This window comes from Macaca mulatta, chromosome 14, assembly GCF_049350105.2.
Source record: "Macaca mulatta isolate MMU2019108-1 chromosome 14, T2T-MMU8v2.0, whole genome shotgun sequence".
Classification (NCBI taxonomy): domain Eukaryota; kingdom Metazoa; phylum Chordata; class Mammalia; order Primates; family Cercopithecidae; genus Macaca; species Macaca mulatta.
Window position 1 is genome coordinate 79,256,403 of NC_133419.1, and position 16,972 is coordinate 79,273,374.

The 16,972-nt window shown below is 43.3% G+C and overlaps 1 protein-coding gene across 2 annotated transcripts in view; it reads right to left on the bottom strand.

Annotated features, from left to right (window-relative positions):
* The window catches only part of TENM4 (teneurin transmembrane protein 4), a 792,376-nt gene that overhangs the window by 155,574 nt on the left and 619,830 nt on the right, over nt 1–16,972 (bottom strand). For both annotated transcript variants that reach the window (XM_015115340.3, XM_077964103.1), the window contains exon 13: nt 1,426–1,527. In XM_015115340.3, the coding sequence (XP_014970826.2) occupies nt 1,426–1,527 (102 nt within the window). The remainder of the gene's footprint in view (nt 1–1,425; nt 1,528–16,972) is intronic.

The window sequence follows — 16,972 nt, forward strand, 5'->3', positions numbered from 1 at the left end:
TTATCTTTTCATTCTGCCTCTTAGCGTAAAGGGTTTTGTGATCTTCTCTACGAAGGATACTATATAAAAATAAATTATACTGCATTGTGGTATAAGTACTTACCAGTCTTATCAAGATCCAATAAGGCTTTTTTACACATGACTCTTAACTTTAAGTGCATACGGGACGAGACGGTAATTCTCGTTAGAAGGAATGACTCATCTCTCTCTGTACCACGTTTCCCTGGCCCCCACCTGGCTTCTTTCCTTTTTAAACCACTCAGCAGGTAATCACTGTGTTTCCTTGGGGCTGCTAGCTTTGCTGCCTCAAACTGAGTCTATCTCACATTAGGAAGAATAAACAGACTCTCATGGCATAGTACTTGCAGGGTGTAGTTCACGCAGCCTGGAAAACCATCTCTGCCTTCTACTTACAAACAATTTCTCAAGCCTCAGGGCTCGGGTGTAGTGTCACCCTCATTTGGGAAGAATTCCCTGAAATCATCCCTTCTACTCTCAGACTGCTCCTCCCTTCTACTCCGATAGAAGCTCCCTGCATTTAACTGTGTTATAGTATATTTCTCTTATTATTGTACTGCTTTGCAGTTGTCTATTTACTTGTCTGTCTCTGAGACCAGACTCAGAGCTCCCAGGATTGGGTCTTGCCTAGCACAGCACCAATCCCTAAAAAGACACGAAGCAAATGGCTACTGAATAAGGGAAAAGGTAAAAAACAAAAGAAGGGGCCATGTTAGTTTCCCAGGAGAGTGCCAAATTCTCAGGATTGCAAATCTCCTTGACATTTTCCTTGTTAATTATTCCAGGACAGAAATGATGGCCATAGGTACGGGATAGATCGTGGGCAGCCTTTTAGATTATCTCCACAATGTTTATCATGGGCACTGACTGTGTCTAAATATCAGGCACCATTAGGGTCCTGTGTAGAAAAAAGTGGCCTGGCCTTCTCAGTCCCTCCCCTTGGGGTCTTGGCCGATTCTGCCTGTGCTGTTAGAAGGTAGCAACGGAGCAGTCCTCAGACTCCTCATTTATAGGCCAGAGAGACATCACACTAGCATGAAGATAAACTTCAAAGATGCATGGCCAGGGATGATCATTCCTATAAGAGGAAATCAACTTTTAAAAGAACCCCCACTGCCACTGCACCTGCCCCAGCAACAGACACCAACTTCACTGTGACCACCCCACAGTGAATTCGCCCTCCTTTCCTGACCTCCCCAATCATCCACATATGGATAACAGTGGCTGACAAGGTTATGGCTCTGCCTGCACACCTCCCTCCAAGGGCTTCTGGAGAATGGCCCTTGGAAACCCTTCTCGTGGGCATCAGAAGGTGGGCTGGATTCTACACTTGCTCTGAGAAGTGGAAGTGAGCTGCCTGAGGGGTCTGGGAAGCAGAAATCCAGAGCTCCAATGCAGAGTTCTCACCTCTGCCACAGTCGGGGCCCAGGAAACCCAGGAAGCAGTGGCAGGTCCCAGAGATACAGTCACCATTGCCATAGCAGTTGCTGGGGCAGTTATCCACCGACTCTGGGGGGAGAAAAGAGAAGAAGAGTTGAAAACAAATTTCCTTACCCAAATACAGAGCCCAGGAATCAAGCCTTAGGTTAACCAAGTCCCACATATTTGAGCTATTGTGGCCCCGTCACTGAAAGGAATGAATGGAGTTAAAATTCTGTTACTTTTACTCTTATGGAAGCACAGCTCAATTGACGTTATCAGAAGTTCTGGAAAATCTCTGCCTGAACCAAATTTTTATAAATCAAATTTGTATCTCCAAACACATTAGAGATTCTTCAGCTAAAAACACTGAGAGAAAACAGTTTAACCTGTGAACAGTGGTTTTGTCTGGATGGTGTGTTATTGGGTGATTCTTATAGTCTTCTTTATACTTTTTGTATTTTATGCTTTTCTCAGAATGGACTGATATTCCATTACTTTGTTTTTACATAAAGCTACTGAGCATTTACAAATCTGTCCTTTCCCACCTCTGACTTTTCATATATCCATGTAGGTCCCCCACTGTCTCTCACTGCAGCCACTACACCAGCCTGAGGCAGGCCTTTCAGCCTTCCCCTTGCTGCTCACCCTGATGTGTTCACCACCCAGCAGCCTAAGTGATTTCTTTGAAACAAATCTTATTCTATCACTCTCCTTCTTAAAACACTTCAAGGGCTCCCCATTTGCTGAGATGAAAAAAATCCAAGCTCTTTCCAGAGGCAAAGAAATTTTCTTCTTTGGCTGGGTATAGTGGCTCATGCCTGTAATCCTAGCACTTTGGGAGGCTGAGGCAGGTGGATTACTTGAGGTCAGGAATTCGAGACTAGCCTGGCCAACATGGTGAATCCCCATCTCTACTAAAAATACAAAAATTAGCCTGGCATGGTGGCATATATCTGTAATCCCAGCTACTCAGGAGGATGAGGTGGCAGAATCACTTGAACCTGGGAGGCGGAGGTTGCAGTGAGCCGAGATTGTGCTATTACACCCCAGACTGGGCAACATAGTGAGACTATGTCTCAAAAAAAAAAAAAAAAAAAAAAGGTTTCTTTCCTACTCCCTCTGCATTACTTACAGCCCCAGACACACTGTCTGTCATGCCCCCCTTTTGCAGAGATGTTCCTTTCTCTAACTCCTCCTAATACATTTGGTACATGCTCTGTGTGACAGGTCAAGAAAATATGGAATCAATTTCAGAAAGATTTTAATCAAAAGTCAGGCACTGTTTTGTAGCTCCTGTTGGTAAACCTATTATCTGGAATGCATGTTTATTTGGAACAGCTCATTTCTCAATAATGTTGGATGTGAAATGAAGCACAGAAGCAACTATGTGCTGAATGCCTTCTTCGTGCCATGTATTTCCACAAAATTTATCTTATTTCACTGTCACCAAATCTGACAAGCACATATTGTTATTCCTATTTTACTTAAAAAAAAAAACAAAAAAAAACCCACAACAACAAAAAAACAGGTGGCTGAGAGAAATGAAGTGACCTGTGAAAGGCCACAGATACTTTATCAAAAAGGTAACACTGGAAAGACTAGAACCCGAGCCTTCGGGCTCCACGCCTGGCCTTGCTGCAGGACACTATGCTATCTGGGTCTTGAAGGAACTTATTCCACAGCAGAATCCAGGGAAATGAACAAGGCATATCTATGGTATGGGATCCCCTAATTTTTGTGTCCTGATCGAGAAACGCAGGCCTTGACCGCTCTGTGACCGACACAGCCATTTGCAACTCTTCTGCAGGCTGGAGTCCATGCTGAAGCCTTGAACATTCTCAGGTACTGAAAAAGGTGTTTAGGTTGTTTCCCAAAACAGTAAAGAAACTAGCCCTGGCCTTGAGCCAAACTCCTTAAATCCCCATACAAACTCCATACCCTGGGCACCTTGCTGTGGAGATACCTAGGTAGAACATCCCTTTCTCTTGCTGTCTGCACGAGAATTGCTATGGCACTCTGTAAGTTCCCCTAATAAACACTTTGGACTGATCAACCTGGCTTTTAGTGCTTCTTTCTTTGCAATCCCAACCAGTCCTATCTTGGGATAGTTTGGGGTACCCCCTCATGGGAACTTCCCTGCCTCTACTTTTGAGGTGACTCTAGCTATGGGTTCACTGGATGAAACAGTGGGACAGTGAAGCCCATCCTGAAGGCAGCAAAGGATCTATTTGTAGGATAGAGAATTCTATGACTTTCAGAGTTTGGAGGGATCCTAGAGACATCCAGCCCAATGATCTCATTCGGTAGAGAAGGAAACTGAGACCCAGAGGAAGGGCAGTGACTTGCCCGAGGTCTCAGAGGGAACCAGTAGAGTCAGATTTGAAAGTAAAGGAAAAGGTCAGTTAGGCAGGCAGAGTTAAGGATTCAGTCTGTTGTCTTAGCTCACAACTATAAGTCATGAAGCCAAGATCTAGGCCTCTGTTAAATGAAATGTTACTACATTAGATACAAGGCTTGCCTATAGGAAATTTGCAGCTTAATTGGGAGAACAAAATAATAAGTCAACTGTTGAATGAGGCATAGAAAAAGTTCTGCTTGGAGGTAAGAAAACCTCGTTTTGGGGTCTACTCTTTTAGTACCATGATCTGTGACCTAAAGCAACTTCCTTCCCCTCTCTGGGCCTCACCTTCCTGATACGTGAAATGAAGGCAATGGTGGAGATGATTCCCTGCAACTGCTTCCTGTTCTAAAATTCTGAGTCTATAATTAATTAAGAGATCAAGTGTGGAGAAAAGGCATCTAGACAAGGGCATCAAAACTTAAATGCAGCATAGCACTTAAGGGTAGTACAGTGGCAGCTGGAATGGGGCAAAATTAGCAGAGGGAAGGCTTCTCAGAGAGCGTGGGCTTGAAAAATGGCTTGGTGATATATAGGTGGAGGCGGCAGCATTTATAGTATGGTGCATTTTCAAGAAATGTCCTTCTTCAAGGTCTTCCACTATTTTTAAAGTTTGGAAAAATGGTCCAAATGTGTGGCTCCTTTTGTGAGTGGGCAATTCCACTCACTCAGTGTTGTCTCTGCTAACACAAGCAGTGTTTTATATTAACACAGAGTTAAGAATAAGAAGGTCTAATCCAACATGTGACCTCATTTCAGGGCAAAATGGTCTGGGTCCCGGTAGAGCAAGGCTTAGGCTGGGGACCTGAGATCTCTATTCTCCATTGGCTTTACTTGGAAGAATCCATGTTCCCAAGACCTTCAAGTCAGTAGTGGATTCCTAAACACTGTTTTTAGAAAGGACCATTTAGGAAGTTTCATTCTGAATATTCTTTTAAAAAATGAAAATTTTGAGTAGTCTAAGGCAAGATAATTTCCACTTTAAGCTACTGGGCTAACTGTACAATCGGAGAGACAGTCCTGCCTGCAGGGCTGCAGAAGGAGTACAGAACAGAAAGGCAGACGGCCTGGTTTCCAGGTCTTGTCCTGCTACTGAGTGGTTGTGAACTCTTGGCCATGCCACATGACCTTTCTGTACCTGTTTTCTCATTATTGCACTTGCTCCTCCCATATGTTCCTGCCTGGCAACTTCTACTCCTTCTTTCAAATCTAGTTCAAATGCCACCTCCTTGGAAAGGCCTGGACATCTTAAACAGGCTAAGTTACTTCCAGAACTCTTTTCCCCTCACCCTTATTAAAATACCATATAGGCTTCATTGTTGACTGTGAACTCCTTGAGGATAGAAATTGAGTTTATTCATTTATGTATTTTCCCTGGTATTCAATCCAGAGGAGGGTCTCAATAAATATTTGTTTCTACTCCTGAAAGAATTCCACTAGATGAGCTCAGAAATCCCTCCCAGATCTAAATTTCTATGGTTCAATCCTTCTCAGACCCAATGGTATAAAGTATATCTCCTAATAAAATTACTATAAATATAAGCTGCATTTTTAACAGGATCAACTACAGATAAGTGTTACATACTTTGTTAGATTCTGATTTCCCGAGTCTGTGAGATACATCCTGTTTATCATCTGCTAAAAAGCCTTCATAGTGAGAAAGGGAAGAAAGCATATTTTCTGTGACTGAGTGTAGTGTTGGTTGCTAAACCTGACAGCATAGAAGCCTGTTTGCTACAAAACTTGCCCCAGGCTACTGGTGTGAGAAGGCAGAAGTTTTAGGAGACATGAAATAATTTTAAGATAGCAACAAGGAAATGGAAAGGAGATATATAATGTTTTCTTTTGATAAAATGTTTATGTATATATTTATCTTCCACTTGGAGAGATTTCAACAACTTGAGGTTCAGTTAGGATCCCACAAATAATGAGTCTCCACTGACCAGGTATGTCTGTGCTACAATCTAGGGCAGAAGTTACATTCTTTGGCTTGGGAAAAGTGTGAACTTTAACGCGTAAGTACTGTGGATGTTCCCAATCAGTGTTTGTTGAGTTTCTTCTCCCACAGTCTCTCCTGCTTTGCTCATGTTCACAGTGCAGCTGCCTTCATTTAGCAGAAGGTGTGCCTTTAGATCTTCTTGGATCCAAATTAAAAATTCAGCAGCCTATGAATAACTGATTTTCATAATTGGGTATATGGCATGTTGGAAAACAGGGGCCTTTCCCCCAGCTTGTTTTTCTATCACAGCAGTGGGCCCTGGTAAAAAATTTGATTTTCAGCAACTTGTTTTTCCTTTCATCTGTATTGGAATGCAGAGTTTAAGTGTTTCCTTAGCTCATTCTCTGGACATGTGTTGTGAGTGGGAGTGTTCTTTGGATGTTGAACAAGATATTGCTTGAAATACAAAGGGGCAACTGAAGAAGGAAGAAAAGACAACAGTGCTGCTTCCCAGTGGAGACATGGGAGTCAGGAACCCACAGAGGCCTCAGGGAACCCACTGCGGTGCCTGTTTTGACTATTCACTATTCCTGATTTGTTTTCAGAAACAAGTCATTAGCGCTGCTATGTCAAGGTGAAAGATGATCACAGCTGATAACTAAGTTCTCCTGAGTCCAGGGTTGATGTCGAGGAAAGTCTGCCCTCATTTGCATCCTTCTGGTTTTCCTTTCTAAAATCCTGAGGCCTCATTTCGTAGGAAACAAGGAGACACCACAGAAGAAAATCCTGTTAGGAGAACTACCTGGACAGCCCGATTGCCTCCTTAACTGTCTCACAGGGGCAGTAACACCAGAAAAGGAAAGGCAGCTTTTCTCCTCTGTCAGCTCACCACAGCATGGGCATACCTGCCTCTTGCCTTGCTCTGAGTAGGCAAACCTCTGTGGACATGCAAGCTAGATGCTGGACTCCAGCATCAAAGACAGAAGGAACCAGCTTTGTGAACGAGGTCAAGGCCCACTCGACATTCTCATTCTCTCCTTTCTGCTCACCCCACACTTTTCCCTCCCTCCCAGAAGCTCCTGTATGTTTTGTTCCCTTGTGATATGTCCAGGCTGATAGAAACCTGTATTTACTACTAATATCTCCTTCTGTTTTTGTTGTCTCCTTAAATCGTAAAAGTGGTTGTCAGGAACTCTTTGGGAACACCTGGTTGAAGTACCAAGGTTTACCCACTGCCAGAGATCTACCTTCTGACTCCTCCTGGCTTCCCTGGAGACATTTATACTTTAGGTTACACCTATTACATTCCCTTTGTTCCTGAAATAGAAAGATTGGATTTATTATTAGCAACCAAAATGAAGAAATGGAAACAAACTAGATAGCATAGCTGGGATTTAATTCCACAACAACTCAAGGTTGAAGGAAGAGTCCAAGAGAGATCCTCTCATTCCCTCAAATGGAACTTTGAAAAGCATATCATATATTCTAACTTAATCTTTATAAGAATTATGAGACCTAGGTGCTTATGTCATCATTTTACAGTCTCAGATAGAGAATGGGAGATGAAGTCACCTTCTCAAGGTCACACAGCTGATAGGGGAAAATCTGGTAGGTGAACCTGTCCTATATGCAGCCAAAGTTTGCAGCATTTGGCCTGGACCAAAGTATGAGCTCTGGAACCCTTTCCAGCTAGATGCCTTTGGACAAGCCATCTCTATACATTAGTTTCCTCATCTGTGAAATGGGGTCAATGGTAATACACATCTCAGAGAGTTATTTTGAAGACCAAACAGGGTGATGCTATGCATGTAAAGAGGTTGGGCCAGGACCTGGCAGAGCTGGTATTTTGGTTTTAAGGAAGGGTCACACATGCCTTCCGTTTATGAGTTAAAACAACACGCTGACTTGGTCTAATGAATCCAAACAAGGAAATGTGGGTTTCTGGGGGGTGAACACACACACATACACACACAAGACACATGGAAACTCCCCATGGTAAAAACTGGAAAGCAAACACGCAATGCTTCTGAATGTGAAGAAGGCAGGGCATTTGGGTAAATTTTCTCCTGGGGGAAAGCACTGTGAAAGCAAATTAAACTTGTCTCCCAGAAGCGCAAACACAGGCAGGCTCATGCCAACATCTGAAAGAAGTTTTCTCCCAGTGCACTCTAGATTGGCACTGGGCAGGTGCCAGGTGCTGGAAAGCTGCTCCATGGCCTGTGAGGTGTCGGTCCCTATAGGTGCTCCAGTTTTCTTTGCAGATGATGGAATTCAAAGGCCTTCAGTCTGTAACAGTCTAGGTCAATGCAATGACAAAAATTTGACAAAGCCCTTGACAGACGGGGCTTGAAGCCAGTTCTGTGCTGACATTTGAATTGGAAGATCTGTTTTCAGTCATATCCAGAAGTCTACCAAACACTATTAAAACCTCCTTATACGAAAATTAATTCAAGATGGATTAGAGACTTAAATGTTAGACCTAATACCATAAAAACCCTAGAAGAAAACTTAGGTAATACCATTCAGGACATAGGCATGGGCAAAGACTTCATGTCTAAAACACCAAAAGCAACGGCAACAAAAGCCAAAATTGACAAATGGGATCTAATTAAACTAAAGAGCTTCTGCACAGCAAAAGAAACTACCATCAGAGTGAATAGGCAACCTACAGAATGGGAGAACATTTTTGCAATCTACTCATCTGACAAAGGGCTAATATCCAGAACCTACAAAGAACTCAAACAAATTTACAAGAAAAAAACAACCCCATCAAAAAGTGGGCAAGGGATATGAACAGACATTTCTCAAAAGAAGACATGCATACAGCCAACAGATACATGAAAAAATGCTCGTCTTCACTGGCCATCAGAGAAATGCAAATCAAAACCACAATGAGATACCATCTCACACCAGTTAGAATGGCAATCATTAAAAAGTCAGGAAACAACAGGTGCTGGAGAGGATGTGGAGAAATAGGAACACTTTTACACTGTTGGTGGGATTGTAAACTAGTTCAACCATTATGGAAAACAGTATGGCGATTCCTCAAGGATCTAGAACTAGAAATACCATATGACCCGGCCATCCCATTACTGGGTATATACCCAAAGGATTATAAATCATGCTGCTATAAAGACACATGCACACGTATGTTTATTGTGGCACTATTCACAATAGCAAAGACTTGAAATCAACCCAAATGTCCATCAGTGACAGACTGGATTAAGAAAATGTGGCACATATACACCATGGAATACTATGCAGCCATAAAAAAGGATGAGTTTGTGTCCTTTGTAGGGACATGGATGCAGCTGGAAACCATCATTCTCAGCAAACTATTGCAAGAACAGAAAACCAAACACCGCATGTTCTCACTCATAGGTGGGAACTGAACAATGAGATCACTTGGACTCGGGAAGGGGAACATCATACACTGGGGCCTATTATGGGGAGGGGGGAGGGGGGAGGGATGGCATTGGGAGTTATACCGGATGTAAATGACGAGTTGATGGGTGCTGATGAGTTGATGGGTGCAGCACACCAACATGGCACAGGTATACACAGGTAACAAACCTGCACATTATGTACATGTACCCTAGAACTTAAAGTATTAAAAAAAAATAGGTCTAAGGAAGTATCTAGAAGAAAGATTGTTTCCTTGATTATATTCAGTCTCGGTTGTTTGTTAATTATTTCTTTGGGGACAAACCAACTTTTACCAATAAGACTGTGAGCTCCTTCAAGACAGGCTTTATGTCTGGTTCTCCGAAGAGTCTTGTGAGTGCTAAACACAAACCAAGAACTCAATAGTATTTATTATATTGATAAACTAAGCAGGAATACAAGGGGAAAACAGAGGAAAGAGGTCAGAGAAGTGGGGGTGCCACAATAATCAGGTTCCAGAGGCGATTGTTGGCCAAGAAACACACTGTTTCCTTTCCCTCTATTTTTTTATTATAATGCCTAGAATAAACAGTGATAGGAAGTTCAATGTCACATTGTACTCTCAGACCATATTTGGAGTTCAGCAGTTCACATCTGGGAGTCACACTTAAGACACTGATGAGATATGACTCACATGTTCATTGAAGAACAACCAGAAAGATAAAAGAACTTGAAACTACATTTCAAATAAAGAATTCTTGAAGGAATTGAAAATTTAGCTTACTAAGGGGGTTATGACATCTGTTTAAAAATATCTGAAAGGTAATTAGGTGAAATAAGGACTTTGTTTTGTGGCCCTAATAGGTTGACCTGAGTCCAGTGAATAAGGACTATAGTCCTTGGGAAATAGACTTGGTTCAAAAGAAGAATGAACTTACTTTCTAAGAGTCAGAGCTGAATACTTACTATGTTGGGTTACGTTCTGCTTATGTGTATCTGCCCAAATATTATAAACTTCTTGAAGGCCGGAAATGTGTCACTCATCTCTGGATCTCTGGCAAATAATATCCTCCTTGACTCGAAGCAGGTAATGAATGTTTGTTAGCTGAATGACTAAAATGAATGACCTAGGTGATCTAAAAAGTAATATATTTTCAGTCGCTGGATGTATTCAAGGAGAGAGCAAATTAATGACTAGTGGGGATACTGCAGGGAGTATTAAAGATGAAGTGTATGGCATCTTCCAAGCCTGAAATCTTAGGACTCTGTGAGTCATGGTGTAAAGGAACTTACTTGGACTGTCTCAAGAAACTTGGGTTCTAGTCCTACTCCTGCCATCCACTTGTTAAGTGACAATGGTCAAATTCCTTCCTCCTCAGGGCCTTTCTTTTCATCTACAAAATTTATCAAACTTATTCAGTAAATATTTACTTAGGCCGGGCGTGGTGGCTCACGCCTGTAATCCCAGCACTTTGGGAGGCCGAGGTGGGCGGATCACAAGGTCAGGAGATCGAGACCATGGTGAAACCCCGTCTCTACTAAAAATAGAAAAAATTAGCAGGGCGCAGGGGCGGGCGCCTGTAGTCGCAGCTACTCGGGAGGCTGAGGCAGGAGAATGGCGTGAACCCGGGAGGCGGAGCTTGCAGTGAGCCGAGATTGCGCCACTGCATTCCAGCCTGGGCGACAGAGCGAGACTCCGTCTCAAAAAAAAAAAAAAAAAAAAAAAAAAAAATATATATATATATATATATATATATATATTTACTGAGAATCCACTCTGGCTCAGGAAGTGTTCCAGTGAAGTGGATGGCTTAAGTGATTGGTCAGGTCTAACCTCCTGTGATCTAATGAATTAACCCGAATTGTCAGGGCTTAGAAAATGATACATACAGATGAAAAAGCTGAGAAAAGAATCATCATATTCCATGAGAACACATGGATACAGGAACGTGAACAACACACACTGGGGCCTGTTGGGGGTTGGGTGGAGGGAGAGTATCAGGATAAATAGTTAATGCATGTGAGGCTTAATATCTAAATGACAGGTTGATAGGTGCAGCGAACCACTATGGCACCCGTTTACCTATGTAACAAACCTGCATATCCTGCACATGTACCCTGAAACTTAAAATATTTTTTTTCAAAAAAAGAAAAACAATAGACAATAAATAGGAACTAAGGGCTGATTTACATTTTATTACTTCAACCAATACAAACTGGAAGTTAAAATTAAGAAAAATAAGTCATGTTCGTGGCCCGGCAGAGGGTAGAGGGGGAGATGTTTGCTCATTTCAGGGGCTACCTTAACTTTTCAATCCTCCCTGCGGTTCCTGAGATAACAGTATCGCATTATCATCCATCCCTTGACAGGAGACTCAAGCAGCCCGAGATTAGCCTGCCAGTGCGCCGTTGTGGGCTCTGGTTCTGCTGCATCTCCCAGCGGTGCCCCACGAGCAGGTGCCAGAGAGACCACTGAGACACACACCAAGTACCGGGGAGACAGCCAAGTGCCGCGCTCTTCAAGGGCACGAGGCCCGTCTGAGGAGAGGCAAGTGCTCCCAGGAAATGCCTCGTCCTCCCTCCACCCTTAACCACAGCTGCTCCAGCGCAATGCCCCAGCCTCGGCGCTGCCCAGCGGCGGCCCAGGTGGAAGAGACAACGCCCCGCCCCGTTCCGACTGCCCACAGCTGATTGGACCCGGATGAACACCTGACCCAAGCCAAGCTCAGGCACAGGCTGAACGGCGCTCTGTGACTCAGCCCGCTGGGCAGAGGTTCCGGGCCAATAAGAGCTTGTTCTCTACTATTTGAACTAAAATGTACCCAGGGAACTTAGCATTAGGGAGCGGGAGCCAAAGGAAGTGATACGAAGAGACGGGCAGGTGAGGTCCTTATGGCCAAGGAGGAACCAAAGTGAAGAGGAAGCAGTCCTAAGTGAGGAGAAAAGGCTTGTGAATGGAGCCGAAGCCTGGAAAGAGGCGGGAACACTGCAGCAAGACCAGCAGGGAAGCCCATGGAGGAGGAGAATGTATGAATGAAAGGCCCCTGAGCTGCCCGGATTCTTAGAAGCTTCTCGGTGCCTATTTTCGTCCCCAGCAATAGGAATCTTTTAGAAACGACTTCACTGCCACAGCAGCTTTTCCTTGAGATTGCCTGAGTGTGTTTTGCCCCTTGCAACGGAGAAAACTAATTTACCTTGGCACCTCACCAGGATCTACCTCGTAGCTTGGAGGCTTTGATGCTAGCTGATAAGGGCAGAACTTTTTGTTTTTCAAGTATTTCCACATACAGTTTTATTTCATTCTTACAATAGCTGTGTATGTAGGAAGGGAAGGTGTAATCCCCCATTTTGTAGATGAGAACATGAAGGCCCAGATACTTGCCTAAGTTGATGCAGCTAATAAGTGACAGAGCCACTATTAAAATCTGGATTTCTACTCCTACCTAACTTAGGGATTCTTCTACCATACCACAACTGCCAATCCGGTTAAAAAATAAAAACAGGCTGTATTAGTCTGTCCTCATGTTGCTATAAAGAAATACCCGAGACTGGGTAATTTATAAGAAAACAGGTTTAAACGGCTCATGGTTCTACAGGCTGTACAGGAAGCATAACACCAGCATCTGCGTCTGGGAGACCACTGGAAGCTTTGAGGCGTGGTGGAAGGCGAAGTAGGAGACAGCATATCACATCGAGCAAGAGCAAAAAAGCGAGGCAGGGAGGTAGGCGTTACATGCTTTTAAATGACCAGATCTTGGGAGAACTCACTATCATGAGGACAGTACCAAGGGGGATAGTACATACTTCCTTTTCAGAAATCTGCTCCCATGATCTAATCACCTCCTACATTGGAGATTATATTTCTTTCTCTCTCTCTTTTTTTTTTTTTTGAGATAGAGTCTCGCTCTGTTGCCCAGGCTGGAATGCAGTGGCACGATCTCGGCTCACTGCAACCTCCACCTCCTGGGTTCAAGCAATTCTCCTGTCTCAGCCTCCCAAGTAGCTGGGACTAGGGGCGCACGCTGCCAAGTCTGACTAATTTTTTTGTATTTTTAGTAGAGATGGGGTTTCACTGTGTTGCCCAGGCTGGTCTCGAACTCCTGAGCTCAGGCAATTCACCCACCTTGGCCTCCCAAAGTGTTAGGATTACAGGCGTGAGCCACCGGGGGATTACATTTCCATATGAAATTTGGATGGGGACACAGATCTAAACTATATCACATGCTGATCCCATTCCTTTTGCCTCTAGATTAGTCAATTATAGAGTCAGGACTACTGCAGAAGATGCTGCCAGGGCCAGTACATTCCAACTGGTATCTATTTTGGCTTTGTTAACTGAAACTGGTTTTCAAACATGCCTACCAGTATTCAAAAATCAAAATGCTGCTCCAGCCACTTGCAACTGTATCATACTTGGACAAAAATATTGATTTGATCAAGTCTCTATTGACTCCCCTGTGTTAATGCTGTCAGAAGGGAGGATCCAAAGCATAGTCCTTATTCTTGAGGAGCACTGGGAAGGCTTTAGCCTTTAGAGTCACACCAATCTAGGTCTGAATTCCAACTCTGTGACTTCTGAGGGTGGGATTTGGAGAAGTCACTGTATCCGAGTCTCAGTTTACTCATCAGTGAAATGAGAAAACCATTTGCCTTACACAGTTGTGAAAAATAAAACCACCATATATATGCACCTGGTACATAAAAGATACTCAGGAAATATTACTTTACTCCTGTATAAGCTCTGTGATTTTCAAACTTTATCCTGTGTCAATCACCTGAAAGCCTGTTAAAACATGGATTGCTGGGCCCTACCCACCAGAGTTTCCAATTTAATAGGTCTGGGTTAGGGTCTCTGGTGATGACGATATCCTTGGGCTGAGTACTACTTTGAGAACCACTGGTCTGGAAGAAAGACAGACTTTACACACAAGTCTGTAAAAAACAAGCCAGAGGGGGCAGAAAGATCTAAACTACCCAAGAATGCAAAAGAGCCTGTGGACCAGTTCCAAAGAGGAGGGCTTGGTCCTCCAGGAGGTAGTATTTGAATAGCTCTTAAAGAATAGGCAGCCTTTTCAAATGCAAAGCAGTTCTGGGCAAGATGGAGGTCAAGTAAGAGTAAGAGCCAGATCCAGAATAACCCTTTTTGCCGCTCCCACGCAGTGACCTGCTGATCATAACGCCAACTTCATGTCAAGTCTGTCTCTGGGACAAATTACTTAAGAAATCAGTGTAAAACACTCAACTCAGCTGCTGGCTAGAGAGTTCCATCTAATGAGCATCACTTTGTGTTGAATTATTCTGTGATGACAGACAATGCAGGAAAAGAAACAGGTTCTGAGGAAGTGGGGTGTGGGGAGCTGCTAATTATTCTCCAAATACTTATCCAGGCTTGTCACCAAGCTCTCAACTACTTACAAACCAAAGGGAAAACCAAACCAAATCCCCCTTCCTCCCTTTTTTTTTTTTTTTTTTGAGACGGAGTTTTGCTCTTGTTGCCCAGGTTGGAGTGCAATGACACAATCTTGGCTCACTGCAACCTCCACCTCCAGAGTTCAAAAGATTCTCCTGCCTCAGCCTCCCAAGTAGCTGGGATTATAGGCATGTGCCACCACGCCTGGCTAATTTTTTTGTATTTAATAGAGACGGTGTTTCACCATGTTGGTCAGGCTGGTCTTGAACTCCTGACCTTAGGTGATCCACCCTCCTTGGCCTCCCAAAGTGTTGGGATTACAGGCGTGAGCCACCATGCCCAGTCCATCTCCTCCCTTTTAAGTCAGCACAGTCAGGTACGAAAATGCACAAAACTATGTAAAGATAACCTAGATACTTACAGGTAAAAACCTGTATGTTGGCTTAGACTTTACTTGGAAAATGGAAATATCCAGGCTATGTTACTCGTGGCCGGGACTGCTGCATCAGCATTCTAAGCGGACTTCTGTTTCCAGGCCCGCCCCTTTGTGATATCTACTCCAGATGACAAGGGGCAGCCTTTCATAGGGTCACTGTCCCTTATCATCTGGAGTAGATGTTACAAACAGGAGTCCCATGGACACTTCTGTTTACGTAGTGTTTTCAAAAATTTGAATTAGTTGCCAGAATTTTTTAAAAACGAGATGAAAGAAAAATCTTCATGTTCACTTTAATATATCTATTTTGATACTTAGCATTTGTTAAATATAAAAAAAAAGTTTTAAAATTGGAAGATCCAGCATGGGAATAATCTCTTCTCATTTAGGGCAAACCCAGACCCTGTGATCAGCCACAGGCCGTCTCTGTAGCTTCCTGCACTAATGTCACCTGCCTGGTTTCTAGGCATCCGAATATGCCACCCAGGCCTGGAGCAGTGTTTTCTAAAAGTCACTTATTTGGGTACTGCTTTTATGCCGTTGCCACATTCACATACCATCTGTCCTATTACTCACTTAGCATTTTTTGATTCATTTATTTTCTTAACTTTATTTAACATAGAAATTCAATATCACTATGAAATAATGATTTGCTATATCTAACTATATTTTTCCAGTTTACTAAAATAAATACATAATTTTTGAAACAGAATCTGTCTATGTCTAATCTAAAATAATCTTGAGAACTATACTTTAGAAAACACTGGAGAGGAGAAAGCTCAAATTTCTGAACCAGGAGTTTAAGGATCCAATTGCCCTTTTCAAGCAAGGTCTTCCTCATGCCCTCTTTGTGCTGCTGCCAAATTACTCCCCACCCCCAACCTGAACCCACACTCCCTTTTCAGCCTCCCTGACTGAGCCCACTGCTCATAACTTTACCTGAAAATCCTCCTTTCCCCCTTATCCACTTGTCCAAGTCCTATCCATCCTTCAAGGCCTATTTATTTATTTATTTATTTATTTATTTGATGGAGTCTTACTCTTGTTGCTTAGGCTAGAGTGCAGTCGCATAATCTTGGCTCACTGCAACCTCCGCCTCCCAGGTTCAAGCGATTCTCCTGTCTCAGCCTCCTGAGCACCTGGGAATACAGGCATGCGCCACCATGCCCGGTTAATTTTGTATTTTTAGTAGAGATGGGGTTTTTCCATGTTGGTCAGGCTGGTCTCAAACTCCCGACCTCAGGTGATCTGCCTGCCTCAGCCTCCCAAAGTGCTGGGATTACAGGCGTGAGCCACTACACCGGCCAAGGCCCAGTTTAAATATTACCTCTTTTGTGAAGGTCCCCCTGGCTCTTCCTAGCAAGACAGAGCTCCCACTTGAATCCTGATGGCAATTTACTTCTATCTTTCACTTATCACCTACTGCTGTCTACTTTGCAATTTAGTTATGTATAAGCATGGCTGTTTTCCCCTAGTAGACTGCAAATTCACTGAGAGGAAGGATGCATTTCCAATTCTCCCTCTTATCTGTGCTGCCACAGTGACTGGCACAGGGTTCTGTCTGGAGTAGCTGTGCAGTCCACACTTGTTAAATATCAAATGACAAAGGGCAGTTTGTGGTTGGTTTCATGTCCTTTGGTGTGTTCAGCCTCAAATCCTAAGGCTGGGCTCTTTCTGTGGAGCCTGAACTGCTTACTTCCTTGCTGATTTCTGTGTTTTCAAATTCCCTTCTTATAAATTGTTTCCAGACCTGCAGCTTCACTGTGATCTGTCTTCCTCTGGGCCTCTTACATTTAGCTAGACACGGCACTGGCCTCTCTTCTCCCAAAACAGCACTAACCATGTATTTGGGGAGCATGTAGTAATATCACTTTGCAGGACCCCAATTCTTTTCTCTAGCAAGAGCTGCCAAGATGGCGTCTGTGAATTATGTACTTAAATTATTTCTATCAGGATATAACACAA